At 38.0% G+C, this 20,273-nt stretch overlaps 1 protein-coding gene across 1 annotated transcript in view; it reads right to left on the bottom strand.

Moving 5' to 3' along the window:
* The window catches only part of LOC139718450 (discoidin domain-containing receptor 2-like), a 66,317-nt gene that overhangs the window by 715 nt on the left and 45,329 nt on the right, over positions 1 to 20,273 (bottom strand). The window contains 7 exon segments of the mRNA XM_071629921.1: positions 515 to 749; positions 2,196 to 2,420; positions 4,077 to 4,207; positions 4,851 to 4,988; positions 6,013 to 6,119; positions 6,631 to 6,975; positions 7,830 to 7,940. Of these exon segments, the coding sequence (XP_071486022.1) occupies positions 515 to 749; positions 2,196 to 2,420; positions 4,077 to 4,207; positions 4,851 to 4,988; positions 6,013 to 6,119; positions 6,631 to 6,975; positions 7,830 to 7,940 (1,292 nt within the window).

Raw genomic sequence — 20,273 nt, 5'->3', positions numbered from 1 at the left:
ATAGGTCAAGGCTTTACCTGTACATCTGAAAGCATTGTTAAAGACTGGTATGTCTGCAAGGACATTTATAATGCGAGGTCACTTCAATATCGTAATATCAAAAAAATGAGCTGGTATGAAGCATACCTATACATGATCTGGCACCATGTACCATGATCATCGCTAGATGGCTTTTATATATGGGTCTCTACCAGGTTTTGACTTTTGTTTAAAGTATACTGAGAAATACAAAGTCAAACATTCAATTCAGGCATAAAATTTTTTTTGAATACAGTTACGTTTTGAATGCATACCTGTTTGTTTGTTTTTTTGTTTAGAATATTAACCAATGCTACAACTGTATATCGACTCTCACTATACCTCATACTCAACACTGAAATCCTTAGCATGCTTTTGAGTGCCAATTGGCACAGAAACCCAACAGCGTTGTACACACCTGTCAAAAGTCTCTGGCACACAAAGGGTTAAGCTCTTTGTAGTAGTTATTAGCCAGCTTACCATCAAGCCTACTCACCATGAGAATACTCTCCCATGCCATCCATCTGATAGGAAGCACTGCCCGACCCTCTATCCGGTAATAGTTGGACGAGTAGAGATTCCGACTCATACCAAAGTCAGCAATTCGTATTGTATATGCCCTCCCTACGAGGCAATTTCTTGTGGCAAGATCCCGATGGACAAAGTTCATACCAGAGAGGTACTTCATGCCGGACACTATCTGAGTTGCCATGTAAACCAGCGCCCCCACACTGAGTATGGGAAAAACAATATGTAGAATTTAGCTGAATCACAACACATTTTCCTGTAACAGTTCTGTAATCTCATCAGTTTAAAGACAGTGATGGTGATGTAGAATGATATAAATTATGTATCATCGCAAATGTCATTCAACTATTAATACTGGGAGATTTTTGCAAGATTATATAACAATATATATTCGACATAATGTGCAAATATCATGTTTTCATAACTGCCCCCCCCCCCCACTTTTAAAAGTGCAGTGCAGGCCCTGTTCATAATTTCATTTATTTTTCTCTTGCAAATTACAGTAATATTGAGCTATAAATGTAATGTGCGTATGAAAGAGTACATTGGCATTATTACGCCGCAGTATTCATTTCCTGTGTACTTGAATGGCTGTGCTGTGAAGTTCTAAATATCCTGCAAGTTTTTTTAACTCTTTCACAATGGAAGCAGCAAGCACAGCATTCTACACAACATCCCTGCAATCTCTCCAAAAGCTTTCGGTGGAGAAAGGCTGTGTCATGACAAGTTAAGATAAGGTAAGTAGAAAAGCTAATTGTGCTGATGTCATCACAAAGCCATGTGACCCTCCCCCCGAGTACCTGTGTAAGAGGCTGAGAGGTGATGGTGGCAGTGAGTGTAACCATTCAGGGATGATGGTGCAGTAGCACATAGCACACTTCATGTCTTTTAAAATAAATCACAGGTATTTGGTTACAGTTCTCATCTTATCCTCAATCCAGTTCATCCTGCTTCAAAATGTTACCTCCGTAGGGGTACTACTTAAGCCCAGCGCACACTATACGATAAGACCGGCCATACAACTTTAAGACCCGAAGTGTGACATCACCAACCTTGCCAGTTTCCAGTCATGTGACTGGGTCTTTGTGCCAGTTGTAGAGAATTGACACGTCAAATTTTCACGACAGGTCGGTTTCAGCAAATCACAATACAGTATAATGCAAGTGCATGCAGTGCGCACTGCATGTGCTTCTATACTTTTCGGTATGTCGTTCTACTGAAGCCAGAACGGTCATACTCCTAGCTGTGTAGTCGGGTTGCGTAGTGTGCGTTGCAAGGTCACCTGACCTGGTCTCATGGTTTAGAAGGTGGTATAGTGTGCAGCGGGCTTTAGAAGCACCTGCAACCTGCTCTAAATCATGACTACTTAGAACTTTTAGAAGCACCTATAATCTTGTCTACATTATATAAATTACATTTCATCCCAATTGAAATAAACAACAGATGAAATATTAGTGAAAATTAGTTTAACACTGCTGAAGTATTGTGTGTGCTAGAACAAAAAAAGTAAATAAATAAAAAATGAGCGCCACCTTGGAAGGTTTTGACATCAAGTAAAAAACAAACAAACAAACAATCCACATTACTACTGGTATACTTGTAATTTCATGTAGCCTTCATAAGAGAGAAAAAGTAGAAGTAAATCTTACCTAACAGTTCTTCTATTTGGCGCTGTAGAGCCAAAATTTGCATTGCAGTTGTTTGTGGTGACTTCACAGAGGTCACTCTCGTAGAGAAACTGATTCAGATCACCATTCTCCATATATTCCACAATCATGCAGTATGGCTCATCCTCTGTGCAGGCTGCTAGAAGGCGAACAATGTTTGGGTCTCGCAGCTGGGACATGATCTTCATCTCTTTCATGAAGTCAGCTCTGGGGACATCAAAAGGATAGTAATTTGCCACTTCTGATAACAATAATTGCAAAATGCCTAAAAAGGAATAATAATGCATTGAATTGGCTACATCTGTTTTAATTCAATTTGATCCAAACTGTTTCAAAGAACTTATTCAGACTATCCTTTCCTATATGCGGAATTTTTTGCCTGAATAAATTTTGGGCCTGTCAACTAGGAACACATTCCATATTTGACCTTGATTGTTCCCACCACTTGCCTTGGTGAAATCTTTTCCAAATAATCATTCATTTATTATGCACATCAATTGCAGGTTACATGTTCTAGTCACTACTGAGTCATCAAATCTAGTGACTACACAATAATTTTCACTTTGCACTTGCACACCATATCCTACAGAACATCGGAGAGAAATTGTTACCCAAATATCAAAATGCATTTCAATTCAAATTGCACCAGGATTCCACTGCATACTCATAATCAACAAGATAATTATTTCCATGGCAGTATCAAGAAATTCAGACAGCTGATTGCCATAGTAACTGACACGCAGCAACTGTTAGTACACAGGTCTGTATCATTTCAAAGACTAGGAAATATTACTAAATTTGCTTTCAGTTTATGAGCACATATCAAATAATTTCTCCTACATAAATTGACTTTATTTCTGTTAGAGATGAAGACTTCTACATGTTATTTTAAACATGAATGCAATTCAAAAGCTCCCCATGACAACTTTTATAATTTTCAATGCCTTTATAGACATCAAGATGTACTCTGGTAAATAAGAATAGAGTTATCCCAATATGAAGACTCCATGCATGAACCTGTTTCATTTGACAGCACTTCAATGTTTGTAAGTTTACCATCATTTTTTTCTTTTTTTTTGGGACAGAGATTGGAATTAACTCAATATATATTAATACTGTATGTGATTGTGGGATATGTATGTGAAGTCACAGGTCTTGTGCAAGATAGAGGGCATAGTCACTTTCTCCACAAGTAAATGTAAAGAGTACTTAAAAAGATGTGCAGTTCTACGAACATGCACTATCATCACCCTAGTAATTTAATCTCCTATCTTACTCTGCCTGTTAAATGACACATCATGTCACCTTCAAGAATAAAAAGAAGAAATCACAGATGTCATTGTGGAATGCTGGTGAACACACATTCCTTTCAAATTTGGGAGGCACAAAGTATCTCTTGTGCCTTCATGACTTTGGGAGAACACGCGTACAGCTCTGAGCGAGTTTCCACCCTTCCCAAGCGACTGCAACAAGGCGTGGAAAAGTCATCAAGTCACAATTCAGCCAGTGTTTCTGGGCTTGTTTGCCTTGCACCCAGTATCTAGCTGCCTGTAGATGTGATTAGGACTGTCTCTTACAATTTTGTTGTTGTTGTCGTTCCCCAGGCAGACAAATTACCCCTAGTGACCTTTGACTGGCTATTGCAGAGTAGTTGTGTCTGTCATGCACTCTAACTACTGATAACAAGCCAAATGAGAGGAAAAGTAACATACCTTGTGAATGGTAGTTAAGGCTGTTCACAGCAGTAATAACTGCCATGTGAATGGGAATCCAGAGGGTAGCAAATAATTTAATAACAACCAGCAAGTGCTGTAATTACATGACAGGGGCTGCACAGCATTTTGGTTTGTACATGTAACTCACCTCGCATTTTTGGATGCATCTTTTCTCAGCATTTTCACCGCCACCAATGTCTTTTCTCCCTTGTTTTTATTTTCAAATGGAAAGCCATTTCCGATGTAATCTTGAATGTCCTCAGCCTCACATAAATGAACCTGCAAACAGTGATTTTAAGATGTTTACACATACATTTTGCTCCATACATACTAAAAATTCTCCCACATATTTTCACAATAAGACTTTTCTCATGCATCACTGCAATCATTTGTTATTTAAGTTCTCCTCACAATTTATTGTCACTTACATATACATTTCACACTTTCATTCAAATATATCAATGCAAAACACATTGTACAAGCAACACAACATCTCCTTAACCCGTTGAGGACAGGGCAGGTGTCTATGGGATATGCTTGTTGTAGCAAAATCAGTCCGTCCTCAGTGGGTTACATTTCAAAGTGACAAACAACATGATCACACTGTCAATACATTACTGTATAAGAACTGGTATTCTTTTGATAACTGGAAATCAATGGAGAACTGAACAAATGAAGCCAACTGGTTTCCAACAGTGAGAAAGATTTCCCTGCTTACAGACCATGTCTAGAGACTCTCAAATACCAATCACTGTAACAGAAGAATTATGAGCCTAACTCTATGTGACATTGAGAAACTTTGATTATTATGATCACAGATAATGGTGTGTTATCAATCAATCACATGTATGAATATGAAGCTCATGAAGCTCATTCCCCCCACCCCCAGAATCTACTTCTCTCTGATTGATCAGATAAATACCTCTCCAAACATTCCTTCACCAAGTAATTCCAGAAAGTTGAGCTGATGTCTTGGGTACTCCGGGCAAGGCACTCTGCTGTTGTTGAGCTTCTCTATGCATTGTGAAGGAACACCATATATTGTGTTTCCTGACACACCCTGTCGTCAAAAGAGTGTTTGAGAGAGGATTCGTATTGAAAACTGACTGTAAACATTCTAACTTGGAAGCAACAATCTTCAGTCAATGTAGGGTAATTTGTCAATGAGTTGCAATAAAAACAACTGGACGGAAGAGTTTCATCAATTTGAAAAATCTTCACTGGTACATGTTCCCACGCATCAATAAGTGCACAACATGTATTGACCTTGACACCCTGTAATAAAACTGCATACAACTTTGTAGTGAATTGATGCAACCCTGTACATATTAGCGATATTCACACCACTTCCCTGCTTTAATCTAATTCCTAAATGCATCTTACTGTATACAGTGCACGCTATTCCCCTGACCTCGTAAGAGTCTGCTCCATGTGAAGGCTATGACTTTCATAAACTAACTAAAATCACGCAGAATGACAAGTTTCATTAAAACTGAACACAACATAAAAAAGCAATGGGATTTTAATGGCTTGAAGTGTTTTATTATCACCTATGGAAATCAACTGAGGTGATAATGTTGATGCCTCACAAATTTCCAATTGGATTTTACATAAAACATGCCATGAAAATCATGTGCTTGCTCAATAATTAACATCTACACACCCTCCCCTCATATATTATGCATCATAGCAACCCTAACTCTCAAGTGAGTTTATGTGGAGAATACTATTTTATTTTATTTTCTTTTTTCATTTCCATATATACAGCATCTCTAGAATGAATATGTTTCTTGTTAAATGCTCATAAACGGTATCAAATAATACCTTCAGCCCCCTTTGTGGTAGTGTACAAAAAAAATAAAATGCTTGCACGCGTCATGTACAGTGTATGAGACAGTATCATTAAACAGTAAAACACTGTCATGCTAAAATCAAAGTTTACAGACATTGGAGTGTTTGATGTAAATGCTTGCCTCTAATGTATAAAGCGACATTGTTGTGAAAATCTATGGTTATTTTGAGTGTGTGGAAGGCACAAACAGATAGGACATACGTTCGAATGTTTGTCCTCATTGATTTCTCACCTGAATGTTGATGAGGTCTGTCTCGGCATAGTGCTGCAGCATGTGTTTGTCCCTATATGTGCAGGTTGGGTTCTCTGGCTCTGCATATATTCTGGATGAGTCTGAGCCTGTGTGGAGGGCATCATGAAGTACAACAGAAAAGGTAATACTGGCATATCCTCTTCTCTGCCACGAAGCAGAATTATATCATCATATACCACTCTTCCTTCATTTGCATGGCATAACACTTCACCCTTATGGGATGAATACTGAAGACCTGAACATGTTGACTTATCTTTTGTTACAAATTTTATGTATTTCTCTCCTAATTTTGATATGATGTAAACTCAGTTTTACTACCTTTCAATTTATGACTAACAAAACAACAACAACAACAACAACAACAACAACAACAACAACAACAACAACAACAACAGCAGCAGCAACAACAAAGATATGTGCAATATTTGTACAAGTTGACTTCTGATGGCTGAGATAAAATAAGGGGCACCTATAAACCCCTTCCCTACTTAAGTCTTTCTGGCTGTGAAAAAAAACCATGATGAATGCTTCAGTAGATTATGGCTATGTAGCAGCTACATTTGTATGCCAGACCAGAGAGAGGAGAGTCAGACTCACAAGCATCCAAGTCGTCATCACTCTCAACCATCATGTTGTCGATGACATGGTATTGGGGCTCATCGTCGGGGTGTGAGATCTGGTAGGTGGGATTAGAGCGTCGGCTTGGCACTGTGGTGATGCCCATGGCTATGGTGTTGCTATTGCAGTTGTTGATGGTGCCACCACCCCCATTGCAGTTGGCTTCAAAGGCCATTGTTGGTAGGCGGTGCTTGAGCTTGATGTACTTGCGGCGGTAGAGGAAGAGGAGGAGAGCAAAGACCAGCACAAGGAGGAGTAAAATGGTTACCACAACTCCAATCACTGTGGCAGTGGGTGAACCAGTCTTGGGGATGATATCAACTCCTAGCAGAAAATAAAAGTGATAAAGAGAGAATCATCATCAGCAAGTTACAATCTTGTGTTGACATCAATGTTCAGTTTCAGAGGATTTAAAACTCATAAGAATTAAGCAATTCATAGATATAAACATGAACTCACAGAGTAGCCACAGTAATCAGTCAAATCTTGACATCATGACAAATGTTTTACATTACAATTGTAACACAATATAATTTCACATAAACTGACATCAATATTCAGTTTCAGAGGGATTTAAAACTCATAAGAACTAAGCAATTCATAGATATAAACATGAACTCACAGAGTAGTCACAGTAATCAGTCAAATCTTGACATCATAACAAATGTTTTATATTACAATTGTAACACAAAATCATAAAGGACCTATAGAGCATCCCATTGACTGCATGAATTGAGACGTTATGATATCGTGCAAAAAGGGGAAAGGGTGTTGTATTACATCTTCCCTTGGAAACTCTGTAAAGTGGAAATGTTATTCAATTTGGTTGGCTGAGTTTACAACATTGGTCTTTGATGAGTCAAAGGAAAACATTGATACCTCTTTGGGGATGTCACTGTCACGATGACAACCTAAGGGTCCTCATCACAAGATACAGTGAATTCCTCTAATACGATACATGTAATTGTTCATTTTTAGGTTTTGCACATTCTGCAAAAGCATATCGACTCGACAATCATACAAGATCAAGAGGATTCATGCTTACTGCAGCTTAATTATGTATCATTCTAGCATTCAATTATATGCAAACATTTACAAGGAAAAACATATACTAATGAATAAGACTTTCTACTTCAGAGCAAAGTAAAATGGATGAAACCTTTACAGGAAGGTCTTACCAGCTCCTTTTTTGGTGGAGCTAATGAGGTTAGGCTTCTGCGTCCCATTGCCTGTCTTTGGCACATACCGATCAGCATCTGTGGTGGATACAGTTGTGCGATCTGCAGGACCTACCAATAGTAGAACATAGGTTCTGGTGGTTACTTGTGGAGAAATGAGTACACGTATTAGTGAAAGGCCGTACATTACAGCCATTGCCCACAAAAGTACATTCATACTTTTTTTGTAACCACCTGTACATCTTACCAAACATCTACAAATCCCTGTTAAGGGCTATGCAAGAGATGACCAAACTCTTTCAATTACCACTGGGCGGCTGAACGCATTTTAGTCATTATTCTTTTTCTACTTACCACATGAATAAGGGAAAGAAAGTTTCATTAAGGACAGAAACTGCAACAAGATAAATTGTTAAGTCAACAAATGTATACAAGTGGTAATACCAGATGTGGCGGAAACATGAAATACACTCACAAATGATGTTAGGGGGAAAAGCAAAAAAGGTTAAAATTTGCTGATGAACACAATACACAACATGTTACAACATGACAACCATCATAAACTTGCACTTGCATTTAGCAATGGAAGATTGATAAAAAGTCTATGAGGTGATTTCATAATGTTCTTTCATGTTCTACACAAAAATAACATTTGAAGATGTTCTTTCATGTCCTATTTTCTTTCTTTCTTTCTTTCTTTCTTTTTTTTTTTGGGGGGGGGGTTGTCTATTTTACTGATACTGGTTTCTGTTTCATTATACCAAGATAAGAAAAAGGATTGAGTGTAACAACGCATGCTGGGCAATAATATGAATTTGAGCAAAGTGAGCTTTGCCTAAGCAGTGCATAAATCAGTGAGAAAAAAAAATGCACACTATATCATATTTCAAAATTGATTTGATATTTCTTAATCTCTGAAACTTTAAAAAAAAAATCAAACATCTGGCCACTACAGCAAGGGTCTTTCAAGGGTCTTCTCTTTAGCTTTACACAAATTGAGCTAACTAAATAATTCTGTGGGCGGTGGGAAGGGAGACAACATACAAAAATGCTCTCTCTTTAACACTGATTCCAACTGAATCTCTCTGTAGAATGCTGTTAGTGCACCTTGGTCCCTGAATAATATATGTAAAAATGATTGTCATTAAATCACTATGCACTATATATACAGAGTACCCCACCATGCTTATAACAATCAGAAAATTATCCATGACAACAATTAGTCTAGCAGCCAGAAAGGGTCCCCGTGCACCCCCCCTAAAACAAAATTCTACGATATGTTCGAAGATCGTCAGAACCTGTATTTTCCGAATCCGGTTGTCGCCAGCGGAAAAAAAGGTTGCGCGCGCGTCTTATTTGCATATTTCTAAGATGGCCGCCGCCCGTTGCTAGGAGACGGATTATTTTTGAATAACTTTAGTTAGGAATAACAAATTACCATAAAAATGGTATCATTTTGAAGAGAATTAAATTTCCTACAAGCTGATACCCCATTTGATGGGATAAATAGTTGTTGTCATGAAATATTAAGGAAGGAATTATGTTTTTTAGCATTTTTCTAAAAAGATAGGGAATTTGGTTATAATGTTCTTTTCCATACATCTAATATGCATTTACAAATAACATTTGAAATTTCCTAAAATTATCCCCCAGTCATAGCTATTATCATGTGAAAACGGCTTTCCAATACACCAATTCCTTTAAAAGTTACACGACATTAAAGGGGATAAGGTTCAATAGGTTTTACAGCAATATTATTTTAAGGGTTATAATGTCTCCGCGCGTAATTGCGTAGGTTCTGTATCTGGGGTTTGTTGTAGATCACTGCTATCTATTGATCAAATCTCATCGAAATCGGCGAAGAAAGAAAGAAAAATTACACTTTCTATTCCTTATATGAAATAAAAATGTTTTTTTTCTATTCTGTGTTACCAAACTCAATCCATTCAGCTTCCCATATGAACAGTTTCTTGTCTGTTTGGATTCCCTCCAAAATCACAACTTATCTGATATTAAAAAGTTAAAGAAAAAAATTTGACGTGACAGTTTCCTCTTATTGGAAGATTAAAGTGAAAAAAAAGAAGAATCTTATGCTAAAAGCCCTAAGAAATAAAGAACTTGTTAAATGGCCTTTCAGAGTTTAAAATGAAACATGGCTATCTTACTTTTTCATAACAAAATGAAGGGAAGTATCTGTGTAGTTCATGTCGGCCCATACTGGGTTACTATTCTTCAGAAATGATCCCCGTGCACCCCCCCCCCCCAAAAAAAAATCTACAATGTGTTCGAAGATCGTCAGAACCTGTATTTTGCGAATCTGCTTGTCGCCAGCGGAAAAAGGGTTGCGCGTGCGTCTAATTTGCATACTTCTAAGATGGCCGCCGCCCGTTGCTAGGATACGGATTATTTTTGAATAACTTTAGTTAAGAATATCAAATTACCATAAAAATGGTATCATATTAAAGAGAATTAGATTTCCTACAAGTTGATACCCCGTTTTATGTAATAAATAGTTGTTGTTATGAAATACTAAGGAAGGATTTTTTTTTTTACATTTTTCCCAAGAAATACAGATTTCAGTAATGTTTTTTCCATACATTTAATTTCTGTTTACAAATAACATCGGAATTTTCCTTAAGTTAAACCTCATAAATAAGTATTATTATGTGAAAGCGGCTATTCAATACACCAATTCCTTTAAAAGTTACACGACATTAAAGGGAAAAGGTTCAATACGGTTATACAGAAATTTAAGGGTAATGTCGACGGCCGCACTTGCGTAACGCGTGTAATACTATAATAATCATTGCAAGTATGAGACCCTATCACTTCTTACATTCAAATTATTGATTAAATATCATTACATCTTGTGGAATATGAAAGCAAATTAAATCTTTTATTCGCTATCACCTTTGATCTACTCAGCTTCACTTTTAGTTTACGTCTTTTTTCATCAAATAGAATAAAGGCCTTACGAGAGGTGTAATTTCATGACGGCCGAAACGGGCTTACCTGGATAGGGGTTTCCAACATATCGATATTAATCAAACTTCTCTTCATCGACTCTCATTCTTCTGATCATCTTCACACACATACTCACACCTCCAATATCACACACAGGCATTCATGCACGGGAAATGAGCTCAGTCGTGAATTTCGTGAATTTATTCAATACGCCATTAATGCATTCATGGAACATCAAACTCGAATGCTTTAATTAGATGTCGAAATAAGAGTTACATGTATACCGCACAAGCGAAATATTTCTCACCATGCTCTAGCAGGAAATCAATTTATTTTTTTAAGATAAGATCGCACATACGTGTTCTCATTCTTTGGTGGTTCGCCTGATGGTTTTTAAACATATTGCTCACACGTTTATTATTGCCAAGAAACTAATAGATAGATTACAAATACCAAGGAATGGCATTGATAAAAACGAATAGTTGCAAGTCAAATCCAGTCGCTTTCAAATTCTGTTTTTTTTTATAAAAAATGATTTCATGCACTTAACTTTATTACATGGGTTGATTTAAATGCAATACAACGTAAACTTGGTTGTTGAATCCGTTAGGAGTGACTAATAATCAATATTATACAAAAATGAGAGAGAGAGAAAAAAAAATGTTATGGTTAAGTAGACCATGGATCTATAAAACATGAGGGAAATGTCTGAGGGAACATTAACCATGCATGCGTGTATGTATGTATGTGTGCATGTATATACTATAACTATGTATATATAATATATCTATATCTATATATAAATATATAAATATATATATATATATATATACAAATATATATATATATATATATATATATATATATATATATATATATATATATATATCACGTTTATATTTATGCAGGTTTGTATACTTTTGTGTTGTGTGTGTTTGTGTTCAAGGATGTTTGTGTATGACTAATGTGTTAAACATTAGACATATTCAGAGTGTAAATGTTTAACCACAACGAATACAATATTTTCATGTTTTCCACAGAAATTAGACATCTATTATAATTAGATAAATTTGCTAAAATGATTTGAAGTGTATCTGCTATAGGCGCATCTGACGTGCAATCCACTTTATAGAGCGCATGTAAGTTCCGCTGGAATAACAACTCATGCATGAGTTAAATACACCATCCAATGTTTTCAGATATCCATGCCCCACTCGTCCGCCGGTCCTTTTTAGATAGAGTAACTATAAATGTGCATGATCGATACCCAAAAGATTATTGACATTGCACGTTAAACACTTTCACTAGGTTGCCATTGTCGCGAGTCTCGATATGCTAATACATGTATACTATCTACCTCAAATCGATTCTTAGTCTACGAGTGACCGTGGTGATCTTATCATGGCTTATCACATCTTGAGGTCTATGGTGGTAATCGTGTTGATCGTAGAAGAATTATTGGACTGTTTGAAAAATTACTACGATCAACACAATGTCTTTGACTGACATCAAGATTTGATTATCTGATGATCAGCACGATTAGTCCGCGAGTAAGACCACGATTTCGGGCGAATCGAGAAAGTGGACCCAGCTTAGTGAATGCCACGAGAGTGGTAACGTACCATAAGGATAATCAACACGACAGTTTCAATACCGTACATATCAATATTTACATATCTTCCAAGATTACTTCACCTATGTAATCTAGATTCTTTTGTATGCCTCCGCCAAGAAGTGGTGCCGGAGGCATTATGTTTTCGGGTTGTCCGTCCTTCCGTCCGTCCTTCTCTCCGTCCGTAATGAATTTTGTGGACAGCGTAACAAAAAAAAAAAAAAAAAAAAAAACCCTGAAATTTGGCATGTATGTGTATTGGGGGTGAAATTCTGCCTATCAACTTTTGGGTGCACATGCTCAAGGTCAAAAGTCAAAAGGTCGAGGTCAAATGCTTAAAATTTCACTATTTCCCTCATATCTCTGCAATGCCTAAAGATATTTTCTTGAAACTTAGTGTATACAGGTATTACCCAATTAAAATTCACTGGTAAAAGTTTGGGGTCATAAGGTTAAGGTCAAATGTGAAAAGGTCAAGTGAAAATGTTAAAATTTTACTTTTTTTCTCTGTATCTTGGATATTGTTCAAGGTATCTTCATGTCAGGTCAGGATGATCTGCTACTGGTACCCTGTAGCCCAGTACAACCTGTTTCAGGGTCGGATTGTCGGCGACTAAACCGGCAAACCCACCAGTCTCCAACTGGAGAATGGTGAGGAGGGTGGCTGGACACCCTGGTGGAACTAAAAACAAGATCTATCTCAAGGGCATCGACTCTGGAGAGTCAACGATGGCCATCCAGCAATGCAGAAGGACCCGGCCACCCACTGCATTTTCTTGGCCACAATAGTTCTTATGAGAGTTCGTAAACATTGTGGAAAACCGGCATCTGATGGTGGGACCCGCAGGCCAGATGATGCGTCAATGGCTACTGGGGAAGAGGAGCGTGTTGCACCGACTAGGCACAGCTGTAAGGACGCAGAATATACTGCCGATAATCCTGTGCATGAAAGGAGCAGCACAAACCTGAGAAAACCTAGAATTATAGGGACATGGAATGTTCAAGGAATGAATGCTGACAAGATGGAGATCATCATAACCCGAATGGGAGAACAAAATATCAGTGTGCTTGGTATTTCAGAGACTTGGTGGCTCAACCAAGGTCGTTTCACTACCGAAGATGGCTACACAGTTGTGTATTCAGGCAAAGACGGCGGAAAGAGGGAACACGGAGTAGGCTTCATCCTGGACAAAAACTCGGCTAAGTCTTTCTTGGGTTTCAACCCAATAAGCAAAAGAATTATTACTCTCAGACTGGAAGGTCACCCATTTAACATCTCCGTCATCCAGGTCTATGCGCCAACATCTACTGCATCTGATGAAGCCATGGAAGACTTATGATCAGCTCCAAGATACTCTTGACAAGATTCCGAACAAAGATGTTCTTGTGATAATGGGAGACTGGAATGCAAAAATTGGCAAATCAGTGACCAAGTCTAAGATCGTCGGAAAATATGGATTGGGAGAAAGAAATGAACGTGGAGATAGTTTGGAAGATTTCTGCCAAGCTAATGACCTGATTGTTGGAAACACTTTCTTCCAGCAGCACCCCCGAAGACTATGGACATGGAAGAGCCCAGGGGACAATGTAAGAAACCGGATTGACTATATTCTCGTTAAAAGAAGATGGCGCTCTTCACTGCTCAGTGTTCGGACAAGACCAGGTGCAGACTGTGGGAGTGACCACCAGCTTCTGGTTGCACAGCTGAAACTAAAGCTCAAAGTAAAGAAGAAAGAGACACCACCATTAAGGTTTGACGTAGACAACATACCGGAACAGTACACTGTTAGTGTGAGCAATAGATTTCAGGCACTTCTTCAGATTGATGATGAAGAGCTGTCTCCCAATGAACTGTGGGAAGGAATGAAAGAAGCAGTGTTAAGCACAGTTAAGGAGGTCATCCCAAAGAAGAAGAAGAAGAAGCAACCATGGTTATCCAGAACAACATTAGAACTGACTTGCTGACAAGAGACAGGATGCGAGGAAGAGAGGGGATATGGCTGAGTGGCGAAGACAACACAAAGAAGTGTCAAAAGCAGTTAGAGCTGATCAACGTGCCTTCGTTGAGAGAAAATGTGAGGAGATAGAAAGAGCAGGGAGTGATTCTAAGAGGGTGTATGCTCTGGTCAAAGAAAATGACTCAAAAACCATCAGCAAGGTCAGATGTCATCAATGACAGAAATGGTACCACCTTAACAGAGAGCACAGACATAAAGAACAGATGGGCCTAGTACTGCAAGGAGCTCTACGAGCAGAAGACCCAGGCAGACTCTGCCAACAGCAACCTAGGGGAACAAGAGTTAGAACCACCCCCGTTATTGGAGGAAGTGCGCCAAGCAATGAGAGAAATTAGGAACGGGAAATCACCAGGCTGGGATGATATCCCAGGCGAGTTATGGAAAGCCTCTGGTGAGGAAGGCATAAACATCACGTGGAAACTATGTGACAGAATCTGGAGGAATGTAGAATGGCCCGAGGACTGGGGAAGAGCGGTCTTTATCCCGATACCTAAAAAAGGAAATGTAAAGGAGTGCTCAAACCATCGCACCATTAGTTTGATAAGCCATGCCAGCAAAATACTACTCAAGATCATCAACAACAGAATGAAACGGCAGATGGAAAATGAGATATCTGAAGAGCAGGCTGGTTTTAGAGCAGGAAGAGGCACGAGAGACCATATCATCAACATCAGAAACGTCATTGAGAATTGCCGAGGACACTCTGTACCACTCTACCTGTGCTTTATAGATTACAGCAAAGCCTTTGATTGTGTCTGTCATGCAAAATTATGGAACACTATGAGAGAAATGGGTTTTCCTAGCCATATAGTGAAGCTCATTAGCAAGCTATATAAAGATCAAGAGTCTACAGTACGAACAAGCAAGGGTGACACAGAATGGTTCAAGATTGGTAGAGGTGTCAGACAGGGATGCATACTATCGCCCCAGCTTTTCAACATCTATGCTGAACGGATTATGAGAGATGCCCTGGGAGATTTCCTTGGTGGAGTGACAATAGGTGGCCAACGGGTAACAAATCTCAGGTATGCGGATGACACCACCCTGGTTTGTAACAACAGAAGAGAATTGATGGATCTACTCAGAGCAGTAAAAATAGCAAGTGAAGAGAGGGGGCTAATGCTGCATACTAGAAAGACTAAGATCATGGTTGTAGATGGAGAACGGAGTTTTGCAGATGGTGTCTTTTCTCTAGATGGTGATGCCATTGAAGAGGTGGAAAGCTTCGAGTTCCTGGGTTCCATCATAAACACCAAAGGGGACTGCTCACAGGAGATTAAACGAAGACTAGCAATGGCCCGGAATATGGTACAAAGTATGACAAAGCTCTGGAAAACTATACTCCCTTCCTCCCTCAAGGTCCGGCTACTAAGATCTACAGCCTTTGCCGTGGCATCATATGGCTCAGAATCCTGGACAATGAAGTCAGCAGACAAGAAGAGACTGGATTCGTTTGAGATGTGGTGCTATCGTAGGATACTGAGGATACCATGGAAAGAAAGAAGAACAAATACATGGGTGCTAGAGGAGCTTGGAGTGGAAAAGAAACTACGGGCTGATATTGTGGCCAGAAAATTGACATATTTTGGCCATGCTACCAGACATCACTGCCTGCAGAAAACAATCATCCAGGGAATGGTTGAGGGAAAACGTAAAAGAGGAAGACCCGCAGCAAGCTGGCTTGATGACATCAAACAGGTGACTGGAGCAAGCATTACAGAGGCTACCAGAGCTGCCGCTGACCGCAGACAATGGCGTTCTCTCATCCGAACCACACCTGCATATTTGTATGCTACGTGACTAGAGAGAGAGAGATCTTCATGGAACATAGTATATATTATGCATGTACTGACTGGAAGTGATTATCTAGGGAATTTGGGGTTCATGGGGTCAAAGGTCAAGGGCAACACTTCAAAATTTACTATTTCCCTCATATTTATGCAATGCCAGCAGGACTTAAACTTGGTGTATGCATGTATAACCCAAAATAGAGATTCTCTGGCAAATTTCTTTTTTTTTTGCCAAAAAGGTCAAAGATCAAGGATCAAGAGAAAGTGCTGAACTTGCTTCTTCCTCCATGTCTCGGAAGTGGCTCATGGTATCTTGAAACTTAGTACATATTTATGCATGTTCTGCCTGACAGTGATTCTCTTATGAATTTTAGGGTCAAAGGCCAGATGAAAATGGTAACAATTTTCTACTCAATACAAAAATTGCACTTTTTCTCCATACCTTGAAAATTACTTAATGCATAAACTTATGAAAGGGCCAAAGTCAAGTTAAAGTCCTAAAATTCCCAAATACATGCTCTCCTATTCATCCAATTAGACCTAGGTCAAGGAAGGTGACCATTTTGAATTTTGAATGGAAACAATGTCATTATCGTTTTCAAATTCCCAGTAACAGGGCATTTAATCTTGTTGCTTTCGCGTGGCCTTTCTTTCTATGATATACAAGAAGTAAATTTGTTATTGCTTTCAGCAATAACAAATTGGGGCCCGTTTATCTATATCATGACGAACCTCCGGAATAACGAACCTTTGGGGGAAAAAATGAACCTTCGGAATAATAAACTATAACTACTATTGTTATATTGTACAAGCTTTAACGCCGACATCTATTAACCTACTATATTACTACTTTCACTCTTTGAAAGGAAACACGCCAACAACCAACGACACAACAGGAATGGAAACAATGGCATTATCGTTTTCAAATTCCCAGTAACAGGGCATTTAATCTTGTTGCTTTCGCGTGGCCTTTCTTTCTATAATATACAAGAAGTAAATGTGTTATTGCTTTCAGCAATAACTAATTTGGGCCCGTTTATCTATATCATGACGAATCTCCGGAATAATGAACCTTTGGGGGAAAAAATGAACCTTCGGAATAATAAACTGTGACCAATATTGTTATATTGTACAAGCTTTAACGCCGACATCTATTAACCTACTACTACTTTCACTCTTTGAAAGGAAACACGCCAACAACCAACGACACAACAGGAATGGAAACAATGTCATTATTGTTTTCAAATTCCCAGTAACAGAGCATTAATCTTGTTACTTTCGCGTGGCCATTCTTTCTATAATATACAATAAGTAAATTTGTTATTGCTTTCAGCCGGCAGCATAGCTTTCGATGGTTTGTGATATCATTAGAATTAAAACATTGAGCTCTCCATAGCTGACAATTGTAAAGTAGTAGCCCGCCAAAGTTGGATTACCTTTTTTGATACGCACTGTATAACCTGAAAAAAAAACAGATTTATTGGGTTTTTATCAATTGTACATTATAGCCACTCAAATAATGATGTATTGTTTGAGTTAGTCTTCGTACACCACTTAATTACCAACTGCTAATAGAAGTCGTAATCTTCGTTGTAATATTAAACTAGAAATGTCGCTATGACGACTGGTATGCCTCCGCCATAATGCATGATTCTCCTAATAGGTCTATAGTACATGTGGACAATGTGTGATTACATTTTCACAAAATTGGCAAAATATTATAATGGCATGTTTGTCACAAATGTGTTGAATGGTCACCTTCCTTGACCTAGGTTTAATTGGATGAATAGGAGAGCATGTATTTCACTTGATCTTTGACCTTTGACCTATCGTAGATTTTTTTTTGGGGGGGGGGGGGATGCACGGGGACCATTTCTGAAGAATTTATGATGTAACCCAGTATGGGCCGACATGAACTACACAGATACTTCCCTTCATTTTGTTATAAAAAAATAAGATAGCCATGTTTCATTTTAAACTCTGAAAGGTCATTTAACAAGTTCTTTATTTCTTAGCGCTTTTAGCATAAGATTCTTCTTTTTTTTCACTTTAATCTTACAATAAGAGGAAACTGTCACGTAATTTTTTTTCTTTAACTTTTTAATATCAGATAAGTTGTGATTAATTTCACGTTCTTGGAGGGAATCCAAAAAGACAAGAAACTGTTCATATGGGAAGCTGAATGGATTGAGTTTGGTAACACAGAATAGAAAAAAAAAACATTTTTATTTCATATAAGGAATAGAAAGTGTAATTTTTCTTTCTTTCTTCGCCGATTTCGATGAGATTTGATCAATAGATAGCAGTGATCTACAACAAACCCCACATACAGAACCTACGCAATTGCGCGCGGAGACATTGTAACCCTTCAATATTGCTGTAAAACCTATTGAACCATATCCCCTTTAATGTCGTGTAACTTTTAAAGGAATTGATGTATTGGAAAGCCGTTTTCACATGATAATAGCTATGTTTTGGGGATAATTATAGGAAAATTCAAATGTTATTTGTAAATGCATATTAAATGTATGGAAAAGAACATTATAACCAAATTCCCTATCTTTTTAGAAAAATGCTAAAAAACATAATTCCTTCCTTAATATTTCATGACAACATCTATCTATCCCATCAAATGGGGTATCAGCTTGTAAGAAATTTAATTCTCTTCAAAATGATACCATTTTTATGGTAATTTGTTATTCCTAACTAAAGTTATTCAAAAATAATCCGTCTCCTAGCAACGGGCGGCGCCCATCTTAGAAATATGCAAATTAGACGCGCGCGCAACCTTTTTTTCCGCTGGCGACAACCGGATTCGGAAAATACAGGTTCTGACGATCTCCGAACATATCGTAGAATTTTGTTTTAAGGGGGGTGCACGGGGACCCTTTCTGGCTGCTAGACTAAATAGCATCTATTTAGTTTAGCTCAATAGGTGTGGGAACTTGTAAGCATATCATTAGTAAATATGTTTTGATGAGCAAGAGGCCTAGTTATGTTTAAATCTGTATGTTCTTTTGTGCATTTTCTAAAATATGACAATCATACCTGTCATTTCTTTATTATGTTTTTGAAATAGAGACAAGTAGTTTGTTTGAGTGAAGGAGTTAGTAGCGATGTAAATAAAAGCTCTTTGAGACCACTTCTGAGAAGGGGATGTGATTATTAGCTATAGCAGAAACTTTCACCCGAACAGTTACTATATGTTGACAAAAACAAACCTGAAGATCGTACGGGAGTTTCATGCCCAGTTGTACTACTGTCAAAGTTGTCGGGGATGGTTTCTGCCAGTGAGTCAAGTATAAGCGATGGCAAACACATAACATGGGATGACGATCATCATTTCTCACACACACACATGAAGAGAGTAAACTACAATGGCATGTACATCTTTGTTGGAATATAGGACATTATGGGGACAGGTTGACAAATGACTGGATAAAACTAACAAAACAGACAGGGAAAAGGTGTGGACTTTGCTGCAATTGGTTACAACAGTTAATAGGAGACATAAATACAGTGTATGGACTACCAAATGACAATTCAGTTGGGAGGATTTTGTGGGAAAGACATAAATGGATAACAAACAAAATTATAGCAGAACACAAGATGCAAAACATGCCAGCAAATCATGGAGATGATAGAATGCACTAACAAGCACTGTGGGATGCACATTCAGTAAAAGATCTTCGCATATACAAATTTTTATCACTTTATAGATGGTATATAATCACAGATGGTAGACCCCGATATCATATTTTACCACTTTTGATATCTTTTAAGGAAGAATAACAAAAGGTACACTTATCCTATTCATATCCTTTAGAGCAAGACAGATTATGTCACTATCAAAGCAAGTCAAGCTTGTCATGTTTCATATCAATGCTTCATCACAACCCTGGCAAGCAAATCCTAATTCATTTAACTGACAGCCCATATTCCATTTTAACTTATTACCACATTCAACTAAATTTCATTGAATTACCCTTGAATTGATTTATAGTCATGTATAATCTCAGAAAATATTGATAATAATTAAACCTCAACATGTGATATTGAG

Source organism: Diadema antillarum, unplaced genomic scaffold, assembly GCF_040938485.1.
Source record: "Diadema antillarum isolate AM-2024a unplaced genomic scaffold, OU_Dant_1.0 scf00000094, whole genome shotgun sequence".
NCBI classification, from domain to species: Eukaryota; Metazoa; Echinodermata; class Echinoidea; order Diadematoida; family Diadematidae; genus Diadema; species Diadema antillarum.
The sequence above is the reverse complement of the archived record's forward strand: the minus strand, read 5'-3'. Positions and strand labels throughout refer to the sequence as shown.